Source organism: Oncorhynchus mykiss, chromosome 16 (assembly GCF_057628025.1).
Source record: "Oncorhynchus mykiss isolate SJ-2025 chromosome 16, ASM5762802v1, whole genome shotgun sequence".
In the NCBI taxonomy this organism is placed as follows: domain Eukaryota; kingdom Metazoa; phylum Chordata; class Actinopteri; order Salmoniformes; family Salmonidae; genus Oncorhynchus; species Oncorhynchus mykiss.
This window is the reverse complement of record NC_143037.1, coordinates 22,908,887-22,926,302: the sequence shown is the minus strand read 5'-3', so window position 1 is coordinate 22,926,302 and position 17,416 is coordinate 22,908,887. Positions and strand designations below refer to the sequence as shown.

General features: G+C 43.4%; 1 protein-coding gene across 5 annotated transcripts in view; it reads left to right on the top strand.

Annotated features, from left to right (window-relative positions):
* LOC110491659 (carnitine O-palmitoyltransferase 1, liver isoform) overlaps window positions 1-17,416 on the top strand; it is a 44,185-nt gene that overhangs the window by 9,046 nt on the left and 17,723 nt on the right. For all 5 annotated transcript variants that reach the window (XM_090202306.1, XM_090202307.1, XM_036946546.2 and 2 more), the window contains exons 2-5: window positions 13,032-13,174; window positions 16,326-16,465; window positions 16,670-16,841; window positions 17,257-17,358. In XM_090202306.1, the coding sequence (XP_090058432.1) occupies window positions 13,034-13,174; window positions 16,326-16,465; window positions 16,670-16,841; window positions 17,257-17,358 (555 nt within the window). In that variant the 5' untranslated portion in view covers window positions 13,032-13,033. The remainder of the gene's footprint in view (window positions 1-13,031; window positions 13,175-16,325; window positions 16,466-16,669; window positions 16,842-17,256; window positions 17,359-17,416) is intronic.

Sequence of the window (17,416 nt, the reverse complement as noted above, 5' to 3'; positions counted from 1 at the left end):
TATATCTAGATTTCATCCGTTTTTAAATACAGGCTGTAACAACAAAATTAGCAGCAAGTCATGGGGTGTGAACTTTCTGAAAGCACTGTAGCCATTTTAAGATGAATTGTTTGTCGCTCTTAGGGCTGACCAATATTTATTTTTTTAGTCTCGCAGTGGAAACGGACCATGGAGTTGGTGGACTCGCCCTTTTTAATTAATGGCCGCTTGCGCAGCTGAGTGGGAGCGCTTAATTATGTTGGGTGGAAATGTCCAACAGATCTCAACTCATTAAAAGGAGGTAATTGCCACCAGCCGACCTCGCTGCTTTCTCTCCCCCAGCTCCGTCTAATCCTGACATTGTGTGCAACCACAAATCAACGTCCACCAAATCTATTATTTTTCATCTGAACTATCTGTTGCGCTCGAGAGCGGGCAATCGGTTATTGTTTTGTAGTTTATTAACATGGAGCGTGGCTTGGAGCGCACACTTTAAACCTGTTATATCAATGGACAATTATCACGGCCCTACAGATCATCATGGGACAATTATGCCATCAAGATATGGTTAAAATGTAACGAAATTATATGTACGTATGAAGATAAACCTGGAAGTATGAAACGTAATTTATTTGTTAAATTGATAATCATGAGATCAAACTGATTATAGATTGAATAATTGATAACTGATCGATTTATTTGCGTTATCATGATTTTCATCTTTATGATCCTAAATGACTCAATCATCCTTCATATTGAGCTGAATTACTTAATTACATTAATAATGAATGATTGGACTTTTGTGATTTGGTGAATTTCATGTTATTCTGTTTCCTTTGTTATGCGGTACACAACTATCCAGGAAATAAACCAGTATTTATGCCTCGGTCTCCTTTGTCACCTGACTGTGACCTCCTTCACGATCGTCAGTCATCCTGTATGTCTGGCTACCCACACAGATTCCAAGAATCATTCAATGGTCCTTTGACCCAGATGATGACTGAAACCAAATACGGTGAAAGGGAATTGGAGAAGGAAGAGTTGTCTCCACTAGAAGGGAGGAAAGATGAGGATAAAGATGCAGGGGAAAGTCCTGGGAAGAATAAAAGCTCCAGGAGCTAAGCCTAAAGCATCGACGAAGTCTTCATCCTCAAGCAGCGCCAGGAGAACCAGGCAACGAACGAGCAGACGACCACCTGGTTATCTTAAGGTTTATGTGGTGGAGTTGCCCCCACCAAAGGACAAGGATCAAAGCAGTGAAACAAGCTCAACGCATTGATTTTATTAAAACACATAATGTGGGTCATATATATTTTATATATATATATAAAATATTATTTATATTAGAGAGAAATGCATGTTTAAAAATGTTCCCTAGTTGCTCTGGATTAGAGCTTCTGCTAAATGGCAAAATTGTAACTTGTACGACTTTAGTACATTTTTGACACAAATAATTGTTTGACTCTTCTCGATGCCATGTAGGCCGTTTTTCAAAGGAATTAGTTGGTTTTTGGGGCAGTCATCTTCCAAAAATGAAGGGGGGGGGATGAGGCTATCTTTGCAGAAGGGAGGGAATCTGAGTTCACTGGTCCTTAACTCACAGCTCAGACACTTCATTCAGAATAAATTGAATTATCCCTGAGTAGCCTGCCCAGGAGCAGGTTAGTTCTGAAATATATTTTTTTTTAGAGAAATGTACCTGGCTAAAAGGTGAGCCACTTTCTTGGTACCGGTTATCCTGAGTCAAACTAATTTGACCAAAGTTACCTGGTTTGAGGAGTTAGAGAGGTATGTAGTATAGGGACTCTTGCCCATGAATTTGAGAAAAGTTAGGTCGTCGTGACTGAACCGCAGTTGGCCGTTATCTCCTGTGTATCGTGTTCAACTGTCAGTGGTTGTATTCTGTTATAATGCATGTTGTCTGAAAGCTGCTGAAAGTCATAGTTAATTTTTTGTTCAAGTTCAGAATTTTAAATGGCTGTAATTCCTCTGGCTGTCAAAGAAACGCTGTTTTGGAAAATATAATTCAGAGCTAGCCATTGAAGTATTGTCTAGTTATAAGGGAATCTGAACAACCCTTTAATTGGAACAAAATATGGAAAAAATATCCCGTTGGCACCCTGTAATCCGAATCATCAATTTATGTTTCAAGTTTATTCACAGACTGTATTTAACACCAAGGAAACCTTTTAGGAAGAAATTGGCCCCAACTGTTCACTGTGCCCTCTAACTCAGGTAGACCTCATTCCTTCACATGATGTGGGAGTGCCCTGTGCATAAAAACTTCCGGGATAAAGTTACAACATTAATTTCGAAGTGCATGAATGTAAATATTAAATGTTTTGAATCGACCATGTTAACGATGATCGCTCCTCGAGTCTCTGAATAAATCAAACGGCTCCTGCTGACAGGCAACCCTGCGTTTTAGATGGCACACAGCTCCAGAGTTCCTCAGTGGATACCGTTCCTATTAGAAGTTATAACACGAGACTTATTGACTCAATGGTGGCAGTCAAACAATTGAGGCCTGGACACACACTTGACTGTAAAATAGTCTCTGCTAAAGCCCAGCATACAAATATATTTTGTTTGGGCTTTCTAAAATGATTTACCTCCGTTCATATTTGTTTTGTTTTTTGCTTTCAGGCTAACTGGGAAGGGGTGGTTGGGGCAGGGCAATCGTGCTCAAACATGACTGTACTGGCAGTCGGTGTGTTTCCGGTCCCCTATGTTGACTGTGTCACTGTTTTCTAGCCTGTGGGAACACTCACCTTTTACCTAGTTTATACCACGCCCTCCCCCATCCCTCTCTCCTCCCTGCTGTTCCACTCTGCCTGCTTGTTAGTTTTCCATCTGTGCTGGAGGATAGAGGGGTGAAGTGAAAAAAAGAGGGAGCCTTTTGCTGTTTTGAAGTAGTTCTTGATATAATGGCGTAGAACGAAGTTACACATTTTTCTACTGACTGCGCTTGCATTAAAAATGGGACACGTACCGCAATTTTGTTTATCATATTCTCTCTGGATCCATTATCCTCTCACAACCGGTGCCAATGTTTTTTTTTCTTTCTGAAGCAGTTGACTACTGTAATCCATTAAAACCATAAAACAATGTCCCTTAGATCTCTCATTGAATAAACGTGACTAAGATATGGAAGGTTAAAGTGCTATCACAATAGATTAAGGTCTCATGCCTGCTGCTTTCAGTGCGATCAAACTGATATCAGTGATGAATTGAGCCCGAGCCAACATTTCCTAGTGTTGAAACCCTCCGTGTGCTGGCAGTCAGCGCTGAGCTAAACAGAAGGTGTTTTTTGGGGGGGGGGGGGTGGCACTCACAAAGGGCTGCAGTGAAGTGATCAGAGCTGAAATTCACTGCTGTTAGTCCCTGGCATGGACACTCACTGCTGCATATGCCAGCTTTCTCCTATAGAACAGCAAGTTGGTTGTAATTTTACACATTTTGCCAGTTACTTTTTTTTTTGTCACTGGCCTAGGGCAATTGTATAACTCATTTCATTTATCTACTCATTTTGCCTTAGGGTGGAGACACGTTGGATGTTTTTAATATATCTGATCAATGTTCCTGGTCCTATGGGCCCTGGTCAAGAAGTGCACTATAGGGAGTAGTGTGAGGTGAGGGAATGAAAGGCATGGGGGAGGTGTGAGTTTGGAGAATTAATAGATACTGAATGTGACCTATAGGAATGTTTGTCAATGTTCCCTAGGCCATTATCGATATTTGCGGAGAGCAAAATCAATCCCTTTGGTGGAAAAATGGTGATCAGCTCAGAAGAGACACTCGTTCCACCATGTCAGTCAACATCCCTATCAACTTTTGTAGCATCAGTCTGAGTCTATCCAATGTCCACTACGGCAATGGCCTTTGACAAATGACAGCCCACTCATTTATATTTTGTGATATCCAATTGGTACTTTAGTCTTGTCCCATCGCTGCAACTCCCTTACGGACTCAGGATAGGCAACGGTCGAGACCCGTGCGTCCACCGAAACACTCCCCCCGCCATGCCGCACTGCTTCTTGACACACTGCTCGCTTAACCTGGAAGCCAGCTGCACCAATGTGTCGAAGACGCACTGTACAGCTGGCAACCGAAGTCAGCGTGCAAGCACCCGGCAGCCATAATGAGTAACTTGAGCGCAACGGGACAAGGACATCCCAGCTGGCCAAACACTCCCCTAACCCGGACGGTGCTGGGCCAAATGTGTGCTCCCTCATGGGTGTCTAGGTCGCAACCGGCTGTGACACAGCCCGGGATGGAACCTGGATCTGTAGTGACGCCTCTAGCACTGCGATGTGTTGCCTTAGACCACTGCGCCACTCGGGAGGCCCCAGAAGTTTTCAAGTTTTGTCACTTGCACAAATACAGTGAAATGCCTTTCTTGCAAGCTCTTTCCAATCAATGCCGTGGTACTATAAAGTGGAGCAAAAGCAGACAATAGAAATAAGAAGTACACGAGAAAGCAATTATATACAGGATCTGTGCCAATGCCATATGTGACCAACCGGCTCGATTCGGTCTTATGTAGCAAATCTGAAATAGTTTTTTACATTGGATAAAGTAGAAACTGGCATATCGCACTCCACAGTTGAAGAACAATGGGAAAGTAATTCTGCTTTGGATGTTAAACTTGTAAACCCATTTTTGAGAATGTCCCATTGAATGTTTTGGTTGACCTACTGGAGAGCTCTTTGTCTACAACATTCTGTATTGTTCACACTAGAGGTCGACCGATTAATCGGAATGGGCGATTTAATTGGGGCCGAGTTCAAGTTTTCATAACAATCGGAAATCTGTATTTTTGGGCACCGATTTTGCTGAATTTTTATTTAAATTAATTTTTTTACACCTTTTTATTTAATGTTTATTTAACTAGGCAAGTCAGTTAGGAACACATTCTTACTTTCAATGACGGCCTAGGAACGGTGGGTTAACTGCCTTGTTCAGGAGCAGAATGACAGATTTTCACCTTGTCAGCTCGGGGGATCCAATCTTGCAACCTTACAGTTTACTAGTCCAACGCAATAACGACCTGCCTCTCTCTCGTTGCACTCCACAAGGAGACTGCCTGTTACGTGAATGCAGTAAGCCAAGGTAAGTTGCTAGCTAGCGTTAAACTTAACTAGTGATTGTTTTTTATAAGAACTACACATGGTTGATGATATTTTTAGATATTATCTAGCGTGTCCTGCGTTGCATACAAGTATCTGACTGAGCAGTGGTAGGCAGAAGCAGGCGCGTAAACGTTCATTCAAACAGCACTTTTGTGCGTTTTGCCAGCACCTCTTCGTTGTGCAGCAGGCATTGCGCTGTTTATGGCTTCAAGCCTATCAACTCCCTAGATTAGGCTGGTGTAACCGAAGTGAAATGGCTAGCTAGTTAGCGCGCACTCATAGCGTTTCAAACGTCACTCGCTCTGAGCCTTCTTGTAGTTGTTCCCCTTGCTCTGCATGCTTCAATGTTGGCTGTTGTGCTGCTGGTTCGTGCCCAGGGAGGAGCGAGGAGAGGGACGGAAGCTATACTGTTACACTGGCAATACTAATGTGCCTATAAGAACATCCAATAGTCAAAGGTTAATGAAATACAAATGGTATAGAGAGAAATAGTCCTATAATAACGACAACCTAAAACTTCTTACCTGGGAATATTGAAGACTCATGTTAAAAGGAACCACTAGGTTTCATATGTTCTCATGTTCTGAGCAAGGAACTTAAACGTTAGCTTTATTACATAGCACATATTGCACTTTTACTTTCTTCTCCAACACTTTGTTTTTGCATTATTTAAACCAAATTGAACATGTTTCATTATTTACTTGAGGCTAAATAGATGTTATTGATGTATTTATATTAAGTTAAAATAATTATACATGGATGAACGCTTATTTATGCCCCAAAAAAGCATTCGGATAAATGTGGTGTTTGCGTACAATTGCCTCACCTGTGAAGTAGTGATTCGCTACTTACGCCTAGATTCCTGTGTCACATATCTGCAATGTGCAGGGGACAGTGGAGTGGTAGGGGTAGATTTGTATAGGGTTAAGGTGACTAGGCATCCGGTAAATGGAGTAGCAGCAGTGCGTGAGTGTAAGCCAATGAAGTGAGTGCCAAGTCAGTGCCAAAACTAACTAAAGAGTCCATGCAGATCCGTGTAGCCATTTTGTTAGCTATGGCTTGGGGATAGGAACTGTTCAGGAGCCTGTTGGTGTCAGTCTTGTTGCTCTGGTACCGCTTCCTGGCCTTCCTTTCACACCGCACACTACCTAGCATGTTGGCAAAGCGACAGGCGTTCACATGATCCCCCATAATGGATTGGCGCTATCATTTTGACGTTGCTTTAATCCAATCGCTTATCTGAAAATAGCGTGGCGTTTCCATTGGACGAACCAGCCTTCAGTTATTGCACCACACAGTCCTCCCTAACCCATCTGTGGGCATTAATCTATTAGCAGCTGAGGCTGCTTGAATGTCCATCTTAAACTGGTTCATCTTTGAAGAGCAAAGCAAAGCCCTTTCCTTGTTTCTTAATGTCTGACAGGGGACCTGGTTAGTGATGGATGGGCAATACTTACTGTATTAAATGGGTAGGCAACTTCGGGATTTGGGGTAATTTCCTACTTACCCATAGTCAGAGTAACTCAGGGATGCTATTTATGTCTCTGCGTGCAGTTTGAGGAAGTTAAAGGAAACCTATCGTTAGCTTAGTGCAGTTTCTGGTAGTCAGCTGTAACTACTTAGCCAGCTCCTCTCGAGCAGAGAAATGGACTTTAAAGTTGGATGGTTTGTCATTTATCAATATTTTTGAAGTTCTGACATTTTCACTAATTATTAAAAAAATATTCTCTATCAACTTCCTCATTTTATGGACTACTTTTTGAATTCTGCCTGTGCTTTCTTTCTGTGTGACTTTTTTTTTGTTTTTGTAAACAAAACTCCCTTGAGGCAGCCAGCTGTTGCTTACTCTAGTAGCTAAAGTAGTTTGCTTATTGGTAAATCGTCATAAGTTTTGATAAGTCATGTTGGGCTTTGAGGTAGAAAACATTTTTATTCCCCCCCCCTCCCCCCGAGACATTTTTATTAAATCCACAATGTGCTACGGAGGAACTTCTGCAGTTGGACGCTGAGCGAGCACGGAGGGAGACTGAATCAGTGGAACCAGTTGTCAAGCTTCCTGGAGCGGTGGCTAGGTCTGAGAGGGACTGGGGGATGCCAATCCATGGCAACTGACGTTGAGTGTTTCTGCTACACAGAGTGGGACTTCATACTGCCATTGATTGTGAGGGCTTGATATCTCGGGCGAAAAAACCCAATGACTAACAAACCAGACTTTTCTGCACTCCTCAATTGTTGAGTTAGAGATTCTTCCATGTCCCAAAAATGAACTGGAAGGAGCAACCCAGACACGCAGGACCGAATGGACAGGTGTATATCGAGTAAGTTACATTCTTCTTGTCATATTACACGTAACAAAATTATATATTGATAACTTTTGTATTTATAATTGCACTCTGATCAAATAAAAAAAAGTTTCTTGTTATTGGATTCATTTGTTTCTAGCTACTTATTTGTTCTGTCTATGCAGGCTGCTGTTGGACTGGCTGCTGAAGGAAGAGGGACTGGGGACGAGGGAACAGTCTTCCCTTCATGCGTTTGTACCATTTGTCGCAAATATCACTCGCCGACAGGAGTTTCCGTGCGATTCAAGGAGGTGGAGAATGTGGTGTAATTACAACAGGCCCATCAATGATTCGGCTTCACAGCCAGACATTGCCTAACCATTTTTTATTTTATCTTTTTATTGTTGCATTGTTGACGGAATCTGCAAGTTAGCATTTCATTGTATACCATGCGTATCCTGTACATATGACTTGAAATTGTTTAAAGTTTTAGTCAATCTAAATGCTTTTTGAAGTGAACCAGTGTGTTTTGTTCTGTCATCAGTAATACATCATTTTTGAAGTGAACCAGTACATTGTGTGTTGCAGTTCTGTCATCACATTAATAAATGCCATCTGCACCATTGACGTCTTTTGTTACTCTCCACTGTAAGTGATTAATTACAGTATGCCACATGAGATGTAGTTGTGTATAAAATATAGCAGTCAGATCATTGTATCAGTAAAATTAGTACTTTATGTAATTGATTTATTGGTCAAATGCACATATTTATTTGGTCTTGTCTAGAATAGTGTATACATATGAAATGAGTAAAACCACTGTAAACATTATTAAAGTGACCAATGATTCTATGTATATAGGGCAGCAGTGTTGAGTAACCAGATGGTAGCTGGCTATTTAAGTCTGACCTTGAGAGCTGTTTTTCCCAGCTTTGATGCACCTGTACTGAACTCTCCTTCTGGATGATAGTGGGGTGAACAGGCCGTGGCTTGGGTGGTTGGTGTCCTTGAGCTTTATGGCCTTCCTGTGACATCGGGTACAGTAGGTGTCCTGGAGGGCAGGTAGTTTGCCCCCGGTGATGCGTTGTGCAGACCACACCACCCTCTGGAGAGCACTGCGGTTTGCGGGTGGTGCACTTGCTGTACCAGGTGGTGATACTGCCTGACATGATGCTCTCAATGGTGCATCTGTAAAATTTGTGAGGGTCTTAGGGTCAAGTCAATTTTATTTAGCCTCCTGAGGTTGAAAAGGTGCTGTTGCACATTCTTCACCAATGTCTGCGGGTGGACCATTTCAGATTGTCAGTGATGTGTACGCCGAGGAACTTGAAGCCTTTCACCTTCTCTACTGCGGCCCGTCGATGTGGGGAAGACCCATCAAAACATGGTCTTCAGTTGATGAACCAGCAAAGATGACAATTATTGATTTTGTTAACAGCACAGGTCGCTGCACATAATGTACCATACACAATATAGACAAGGCATTCGCACAATTCACATTCATTCAAACTCAAATATACAATAAAATAGGTATGGTGGTGCTGTTATGTACAGTAGTAGCATACAATGAATGGATTTTGATATAGTGATAATGACCAGAAGCTAACAAATTGTTACATTGGAGGGACTGATTTAGATCTGGGACACCAGGTGGGTGCAATTAATTATCAGGTGGAACCAAAGTTCCCTTTTAATATTTTCCGGCACAAATTTCAGATCTTGAAGTGCGTTTACTGTGAACACTGAGGTAGTACCCGATTTTAATTGACTGTTTTTACAGTGGCCAAGTAGGCTAATGTGGCTATTTATCATAATGTAGGCCTACCAGAGTGGCCCACCATTTTTTTTATAAAAAAAAAAAAAACATTTACGATGGAGAAAATGAATCGCGTAACATTTTAATATGGAAATAGGGTTTCTATCATTCAGCCTACAGTAACAGCCAAAGTGTGGTGTTTGATTCAGGCGTACATTCCATGAAACACGCAGGGCTTGACATTAACCTGTTTATCCACTTGTCCTTCAGACGAGGAGGTGACTGAAAATGTTGTTTGAATCAGGAAACCACTTTACAAAATACAATTTATTATTATTCCCATACCATTCTTACAGAGAATCAGACAAATTATGCTACCCTCTGCCTATTGGCTACCTAGCTTCTTCAAGCTGGTCTCAAAATAGAGCACTGCCCCTTTAAGACAACAAAAAGCTCTTTACCTGACTCGCTTTTCAAAGCGGGCTTTGAAATGTACAGGTTTTGTGCTCTTGTCGTAAGCTATCACGCTCACCTTGCTGGCTACAAATGAACTATAACTGGGCAAATAACTCACTAACTAGCAAAGAATATGCGCACATGTACACACGTGGCTACAAGCATTTCTCGCTTTGATCTCAAAACAAGTGCATGATAACTATGACAGCTCATGCTGTAAAACTGTCCAGTTCAAAGTGAATAGAACAAATCCATATATGGCAACGGTCTATTTGCATTTAGGCCTACAGCAGTTCTGATTTGTTTATCGTTCACCGGTCTGTGTAGAGTACGTGCCTGTCTATGCAATAGAATGGTACTCCGATGCGTTCTGTCAACAACATAGTTTTGTTTCGGTATGTTGCATTGAAAGTGCCTAATATTGCATTGATTCGATCACAATTCCCACAGTGAAGGGAAACGTTGATAGTGTTAACTAACGGGGGAAACTCTGAACTTCACTCAACTTTTTAATCTTGTGCTTCTCTGCGCAAGCTGATTTTTCTTCTGCACGCCAGTCCCTGGCGAGCTGCGCACCCGCAAGCCTCTTAGAGGGAACATTGGGTGTAACCCTTGTCCTATATAGTGCATGAACATGGGTCCTTCTCATAAGTTGTGCACTATAAAGGGAATAGGGTGGTGTTTGGAACCCACTCCAAGTGTCATAAGTGTCATCTCACCTTAGGTTACAATGCAGCTCATCTGGAAATTCTCGTTTAGGTTTCACCTTGAAGACTGATGCAGGCAGGCTGCTAAAACATATTCAGGAATTGGGGGTGGGAACGTTATGGTAATTGCCACGTGTAGCAGAGAAATAACAACAAATAACACTGTTGGTGTAACTGGCTAGCATGCTATGAAAGTTATGTGAGCACCATTTCAGTTAAAAGTGCAATTTGCAGACATCACTCTGCCATTTCCTAGCTGCTAAAATTCAAATAGTTTGCCTAATTTCAGTTTGTGAAAAAACAAGCCAGTGTAGAGAATCATTGTACCATCTAAACTGCTGTGAAATATTTTTTTAATAACCAACAATATTGTTTGTTCAGATGTTTGAAGCTGGTGTACAAAACCGGAAGTAATTGATGCAAAAAATGAAACACGTGAAAGCATAGAAATGGCGTATATAGAACATATTTACTGCTTTTTAGACTTGCTTTCAATTAGAATGACATATCTATAACTCACATTTCTATGTGAATTTGGTCAGGTCGCCCAAAAAGTGACATATTGCAGCTTTAAGATGCTGTAAGTCAGGGGAAAATAATTATTTCAGAAAACGACTCCCAGCATACGTGTCAAGAGATGAGTCTCAGCTAAATCATGCCTATACAAGCTGTTGACATGTTGAGGGTTTGTCTGCATTTGTTGAAGTTTGTCTGTGTTTGGATAATTCCAGTGAAACTCTGTCGGATTCTAGACGTCATTAATATTTGGACACGGACATGAACAAATAGCTATATTCGCTCTGTTATCATTTTAGCTAGCTAGCTATATATCAATGCATTATTTAAATTGTGGCTGCGAATCCAGCATAGAAATACCGTAGAAGGAATATAAGCTACGGTTATATATATGTGTAGCCTAACTATTGAAGTAATGGGCAAGTTTATTTTGCTCCGGGCCATGCAAAACAAATTTGTCTAAAACCTTAGTGGTCTAAACCATTCTTCTTGTGGGGAGCGGGGCTCTAAAATGCAATCATATGATGCAATTTTCCGATTTATAAAATGGCCCCATTTTAATGCAGACAATTTTTGTATTTTTTTTGACAAATTATCCGATGGATTATAATAATTTACTGATAAAGGGGAGGTGAAAAAAACATTAGTTGTCACCCCCTATTTTAGTTTGCTCCATGGCTCAGGCAGCCAAGTGTCGCTGTAGCCAGAGACTGAAGAGGTAGCGAGGGGGGGGGGGGTTTAATGAAAGTCAATGAACTAAGTAGACCAGACCCAGCTGCTATTACATTGGTGTCTACGGGAGTCCCACCCCGTTAAGTAGACTGAAACTGACAATGTTTTTCAACCGTAAACAGCCTGAGTGAACTCTCTTCATTTAGCCACCATCTTTGCTGTAGGCCAAGATGAGCTATTATATTGCTCAGCTCCGTTGCAACTCTTTGCAGGTGTTTCTGATTTATAAACAGAGTTCCTCTGTGAAGATGAGAACCTTCCTGAAGGACAACCATCTCTGCAGCAGTCCACCAATCAGGCCTTTATGGTTGAGTGGCCAGATGGAAGCCACTCCTCAGGAGAAGGCACATGACAGCCCTCTTGGAGTTTGCCAAAAGGCACATAAAGGACTCTCAGACTATGAGAAACAAGATTCTCTGGTCTGATGAAACCAGAATTGAACAGTTTGGCCTGAATGCCAAGTGTCATTTCTTAAGGAAACCTACTGTGAAGCATGGTGGTGGCAGCATCATGCTTTTGGGATGTTTTTCAGCGGCAGGGACTGCAAGAGTAGTCTGGATCGAGGGAAAGGTGAACGGCGCAAAGCACAGAGATCCGTGATGAAAACCTGCTCCAGAGCTTTCAGGACCTCCGACTAAGGTGGAGCTTCATCTTCCAACAGGTCAATGACCTTAAGCAGACAGCCAAGACAACGTAGGAGTGGCTTTGAGACAAGTCTCTGAATGTCCTTGAATGGCCCAGCCAGAGCCCAAACATCTCTGGAGAGACCTGAAAATAGCTGTGCTGCAACGCTCCCCATCCAACCTGACAGAGCTTGAGAGGATCTGTAGAGAAGAATGGGAGAAACCCCCCAAATACAAGTGTGCCAAGCTTGTGGCGTCATACCCAAGAAGACTCGAGGTTGTAATCGCTGCCAAAGTACTGAGTAAAGGGCCTAAATACTTATGTAATATTTCGTTTTTTAAATTTAAGTTTGCACACATTTCTAAAAACCTGTTTTTGCTTTGTCATTATGGGGTATTGTGTGGAGATTGATTGATAGATTTTTTTAATAAAATCAATTTTAGAATAAGGCTGCGAAGTAACATTCCATGTAATTGAACTATTTAAGAGCTAGCACGTCTGATTATTTATACTTGTCAACTAATTATCAAGCTCTCGATCGGGTGATCAGCTGAGCTAGTTAAGGACGACATCAGCATTGTGAAATGTTTGGGAGCCCCTCCCGAGGAGAGGTTTGAGAACCACTGCTGTAAACTGTTTTAGCGACGTGAACAAATCAGGCTAAACTCACCCGTTTCCTCTCCTCGATTTTAAACTCGGTGTAGTTTTATTGATAATTGTGCGTCGTACACGTGTAGGTTAAGGCGAAAGAGTTGTAGTTGGTATGGAAGATGGTCACTTAATATATATATATTTTTTCCCCCTGTCTCTATCTGCCCCTTCTCGCTCTCTCCGTCCCTTTTTCCAGGCATGGCTGAAGCCCACCAGGCCGTGGCCTTCCAGTTCACTGTGACTCCGGAAGGCATCGACCTGCAGCTGTCCCACCAGGCCCTCACGGAGATCTACCTCTCGGGCCTGCGCTCCTGGAAAAAGAAGTTAATCCGCCTCAAGGTACTGGACATGTCTGAGGGCCTGGTCTGTCTGTCTTTGATCTGTCTGGCTTTCTCTTTCGTTGGTGTGTGTGTCTCTCTGGCTAGCACAAATGTACATACTCCCAGACGAGCTTTCTGGGTCATCGCTGTTGGTCTTTATCGCCTGCAAGGGGGACAAATTGCTCTGACTCGCTTAGACCTGACCTCCGCTAAGTGTAGACCCCAGGCTATCCCCTCAGACTATCTCTCCGGGTTATCGCTGTCTATCTTAATTGCCTTTCTGTACACCTGTCTGTCTGCCTCCCTTGTCCATCTATCTGTCGGTAAGCCTGTCTGTTCTACTGCACTGCTACTTGACTACTACCTCTTTCTTCTGTTTGCATGTCTTAAGATTGGTCTGTCTTTGTCTTCCTCTCTATGCCTCCCTGTCTTCCTCTCTATGCCTCCCTGTCTTCCTCTCTATGCCTCCCTGTCTTCCTCTCTATGCCTCCCTGTCTTCCTCTCTATGCCTCCCTGTCTTCCTCTCTATGCCTCCCTGTCTTCCTCTCTATGCCATCCTGTCTTACTCTCTATGCCATCCTGTCTTACTCTCTATGCCATCCTGTCTTACTCTCTATGCCATCCTGTCTTACTCTCTATGCCATCCTGTCTTACTCTCTATGCCATCCTGTCTTACTCTCTATGCCTCCCTGTCTTACTCTCTATGCCTCCCTGTCTTTCTCTCTATGCCTCCGTCTTTCTCTCTCTGCCTCCGTCTTTCTCTCTCTGCCTCCCTGTCTTTCTCTCTCTGCCCCCCTGTCTTACTCTCTCTGCCCCCCTGTCTACCTCTCTCTGCCCCCCTGTCTACCTCTCTCTGCCCCCCCTGTCTTCCTCTCTCTGCCTCCCTGTCTTCCTCTCTCTGCCTCCCTGTCTTCCTCTCTATGCCTCCCTGTCTTCCTCTCTATGCCTCCCTGTCTTCCTCTATGCCTCCCTGTCTTCCTCTCTATGCCTCCCTGTCTTTCTCTCTATGCCTCCCTGTCTTTCTCTCTATGCCTCCCTGTCTTTCTCTCTATGCCTCCCTGTCTTTCTCTCTATGCCTCCCTGTCTTTCTCTCTATGCCTCCCTGTCTTCCTCTATGCCTCCCTGTCTTCCTCTCTATGCCTCCCTGTCTTCCTCTCTATGCCTCCCTGTCTTCCTCTCTATGCCTCCCTGTCTTCCTCTCTATGCCTTCGTCTGTCTTCCTCCCTGTCTGCTTTTCTCTCTGTCTGTCGGTTAGAATTACACTACATGGTTTCTGCACAACAGCGTCCATACGTCATTCTACTGTGATCTACTGTGACATACCTCAGCTGTGTATAATAATCATATCAGCACAAACAGCAGAGGGGGACATACTGCTCTGACACACTTAAACCTGACCTCTGCTGAACAGTATGTCATTTAACGTCACAGTGCTGCTGAACATTGTCATTTAACATCACAGTGCTGCTGAACAGTGTCATTTAACGTCACAGTGCTGCTGAACAGTATGTCATTTAACGTCACAGTGCTGCTGTACAGTATGTCATTTAACGTCACAGTGCTGCTGAACAGTGTCATTTTACGTCACAGTGCTGCTGAACAGTATGTTATTTAATGTCACAGTACTGCTGAACAGTTTGTCATTTAATGTTACAGTGCTGCTGAACAGTGTCATTTAACGTTACAGTGCTGCTGAACAGTGTCATTTAACGTTACAGTGCTGCTGAACAGTGTCATTTAACGTTACAGTGCTGCTGAACAGTATGTCATTTAACGTCACAGTACTGCTGAACAGTGTCATTTAACGTCACAGTGCTGCTGAACAGTATGTCATTTAACGTCACAGTACTGCTGAACAGTGTCATTTAACGTCACAGTACTGCTGAACAGTGTCATTTAACGTCACAGTGCTGCTGAACAGTATGTTATTTAACGTCACAGTACTGCTGAACAGTGTCATTTAACGTCACAGTGCTGCTGAACAGTGTCATTTAACATCACAGTGCTGCTGAACAGTGTCATTTAACGTCACAGTGCTGCTGAACAGTGTCATTTAACATCACAGTGCTGCTGAACAGTGTCATTTAACATCACAGTGCTGCTGAACAGTGTTATTTAACGTCACAGTACTACTGAACAGTATGTTATTTAACGTCACAGTGCTGCTGAACGGTATGTCATTTAACGTTACAGTGCTGCTGAACGGTATGTCATTTAACGTCACAGTGCTGCTGAACAGTGTCATTTAACGTTACAGTGCTGCTGAACAGTGTCATTTAACGTTACAGTGCTGCTGAACAGTGTCATTTAACGTCACAGTGCTGCTGAACAGTATGTAATTTAACGTCACAGTACTGCTGAACAGTATGTTATTTAACGTCACAGTGCTGCTGAACAGTGTCATTTAACGTCACAGTGCTGCTGAACAGTATGTCATTTAATGTCACAGTGCTGCTGTACAGTATGTCATTTAATGTCACAGTGCTGCTGAACAGTGTCATTTAACGTCACAGTGCTGCTGAACAGTGTCATTTAACATCACAGTGTTGCTGAACAGTGTCATTTAACGTCACAGTGCTGCTGAACAGTGTCATTTAACGTCACAGTGCTGCTGAACAGTGTAATTTAACATCACAGTGCTGCTGAACAGTGTCATTTAACATCACAGTGTTGCTGAACAGTAGAGAGCTGGAATATGAACGGCCAGCAGCGTCACCTTTCTCTAATCTGTTTGCGGTAAACATGCCCTCCGGGTGACCTCATTAGTAAACACACACCCGCACTGTGTTTGTCCCAACTCGATGCCGGCACGCATTCATCCCTGTTCTGTTTTCCCCCGGTCTTAACTTTGGCTGTATCTATGTCTGTCCCGTCACTCGTGCAGGAGATAAGCTTGGGGAGATTATGGCCTTTTGCTTTTAAAACCAGGCCAAGGTACATGGTAGTAGCTGTGAAGAGCATTATCCAATACTCTCGTTGGATTATATGCTGAGTTGACATGGCTGGGAAGGTGATTGGGTTTTGAATGGGTGACGTATGCCGTTTATTAGGGCACTTAAAACCAAAAAGAATACGTGTTTTTTTAATCCATGTCCCTCCCCTTTTCAGTTTGTTTTCTTCCTGTTGGGTGCCTTAATGATCAATCTCTTTTCCCCCAAATTCTCCAACAGAATGGTGTGATAACGGGAGTGTACCCGGCCAGTCCCTCCTCCTGGCTGTTTGTGGTCATCGCCATCCTGGCCACCATGTACATGCGCTCCGACCCCTCCATGGGTCTCATCGCCAAGATCCAGGAGCACCTACCGGTCAGGTAGCTAGCACCAGTCACCAACCGTGCACAGACACTCCGCTGTCTTCAAAGTCTACGAATATTGCTTAAAGACGGGTATTGAAGTCAAATATTTCCCCCTTTTCTCAGATGTTCTCACCAAATCATTGAAATCCTTCTCTCTCTTTCTCCCCCCCCCCCTCCTTTAACACTCTTTCATTCTCTAATTGAATGAACCCCTCCCAGTCAGTCTCTGAGTGCCCAGTGTCAGACGGTGGTGTCGGCGGTGCTGTTCAGCACGCTGCTCTGGTTCTCCCTCATCTTCACCATGCGCATGTGCCTGAAGCAGCTCCTCTCCTACCACCGTTGGATGTTCGAGCAGCGCGGCAAGATGTCCAACACCACCAAAGTCTGGGTGGTCGGTATCCCCCCCCCCCCCCCCCCCCGCCCCTTGTTCATTACCTTCTCCTGTGTGTGTGTGTGTGTACACCGTGCATCTGTAGAGACTCCTGCCGCGTACCCACTCCTGGGGAGTCGTCAACAATTGAACATCACATCATTGTATTTGTCATATGCACAGAATACGGTGTGGTGTACATCGTACAATGAAATGCTTACTTTCAAGCTCTCCTCTAAAATTGTTGGGAGGGGGGGTGTGTCTAAATGATCTTTCTACCTCCATTGCAATCAGTGTAAAAAGTGATTGGATAGATTGGGAAGAAAATCACCCTGCTAGTTAGATTTAAAAGCTGTAGTATTTCAAGGTGGTCGTAGGAGAGCTGCATTTAGCCCCCACCCGGGACTCGGGCTGACTTTGTTTGTGTGTGTTACAGGCGCTGGTGCGGATCTTCTCGGGCAGACAGCCTCTCCTCTACAGCTACCAGGGCTCTCTGCCAAACCAGCCCGTGCCGGCCGTCAAAGACACGGTCAAGAGGGTGAGGCGCTCTTCAATTCAATCTTTATTGTCCCAACAGGGAAATACATTTCGACAGA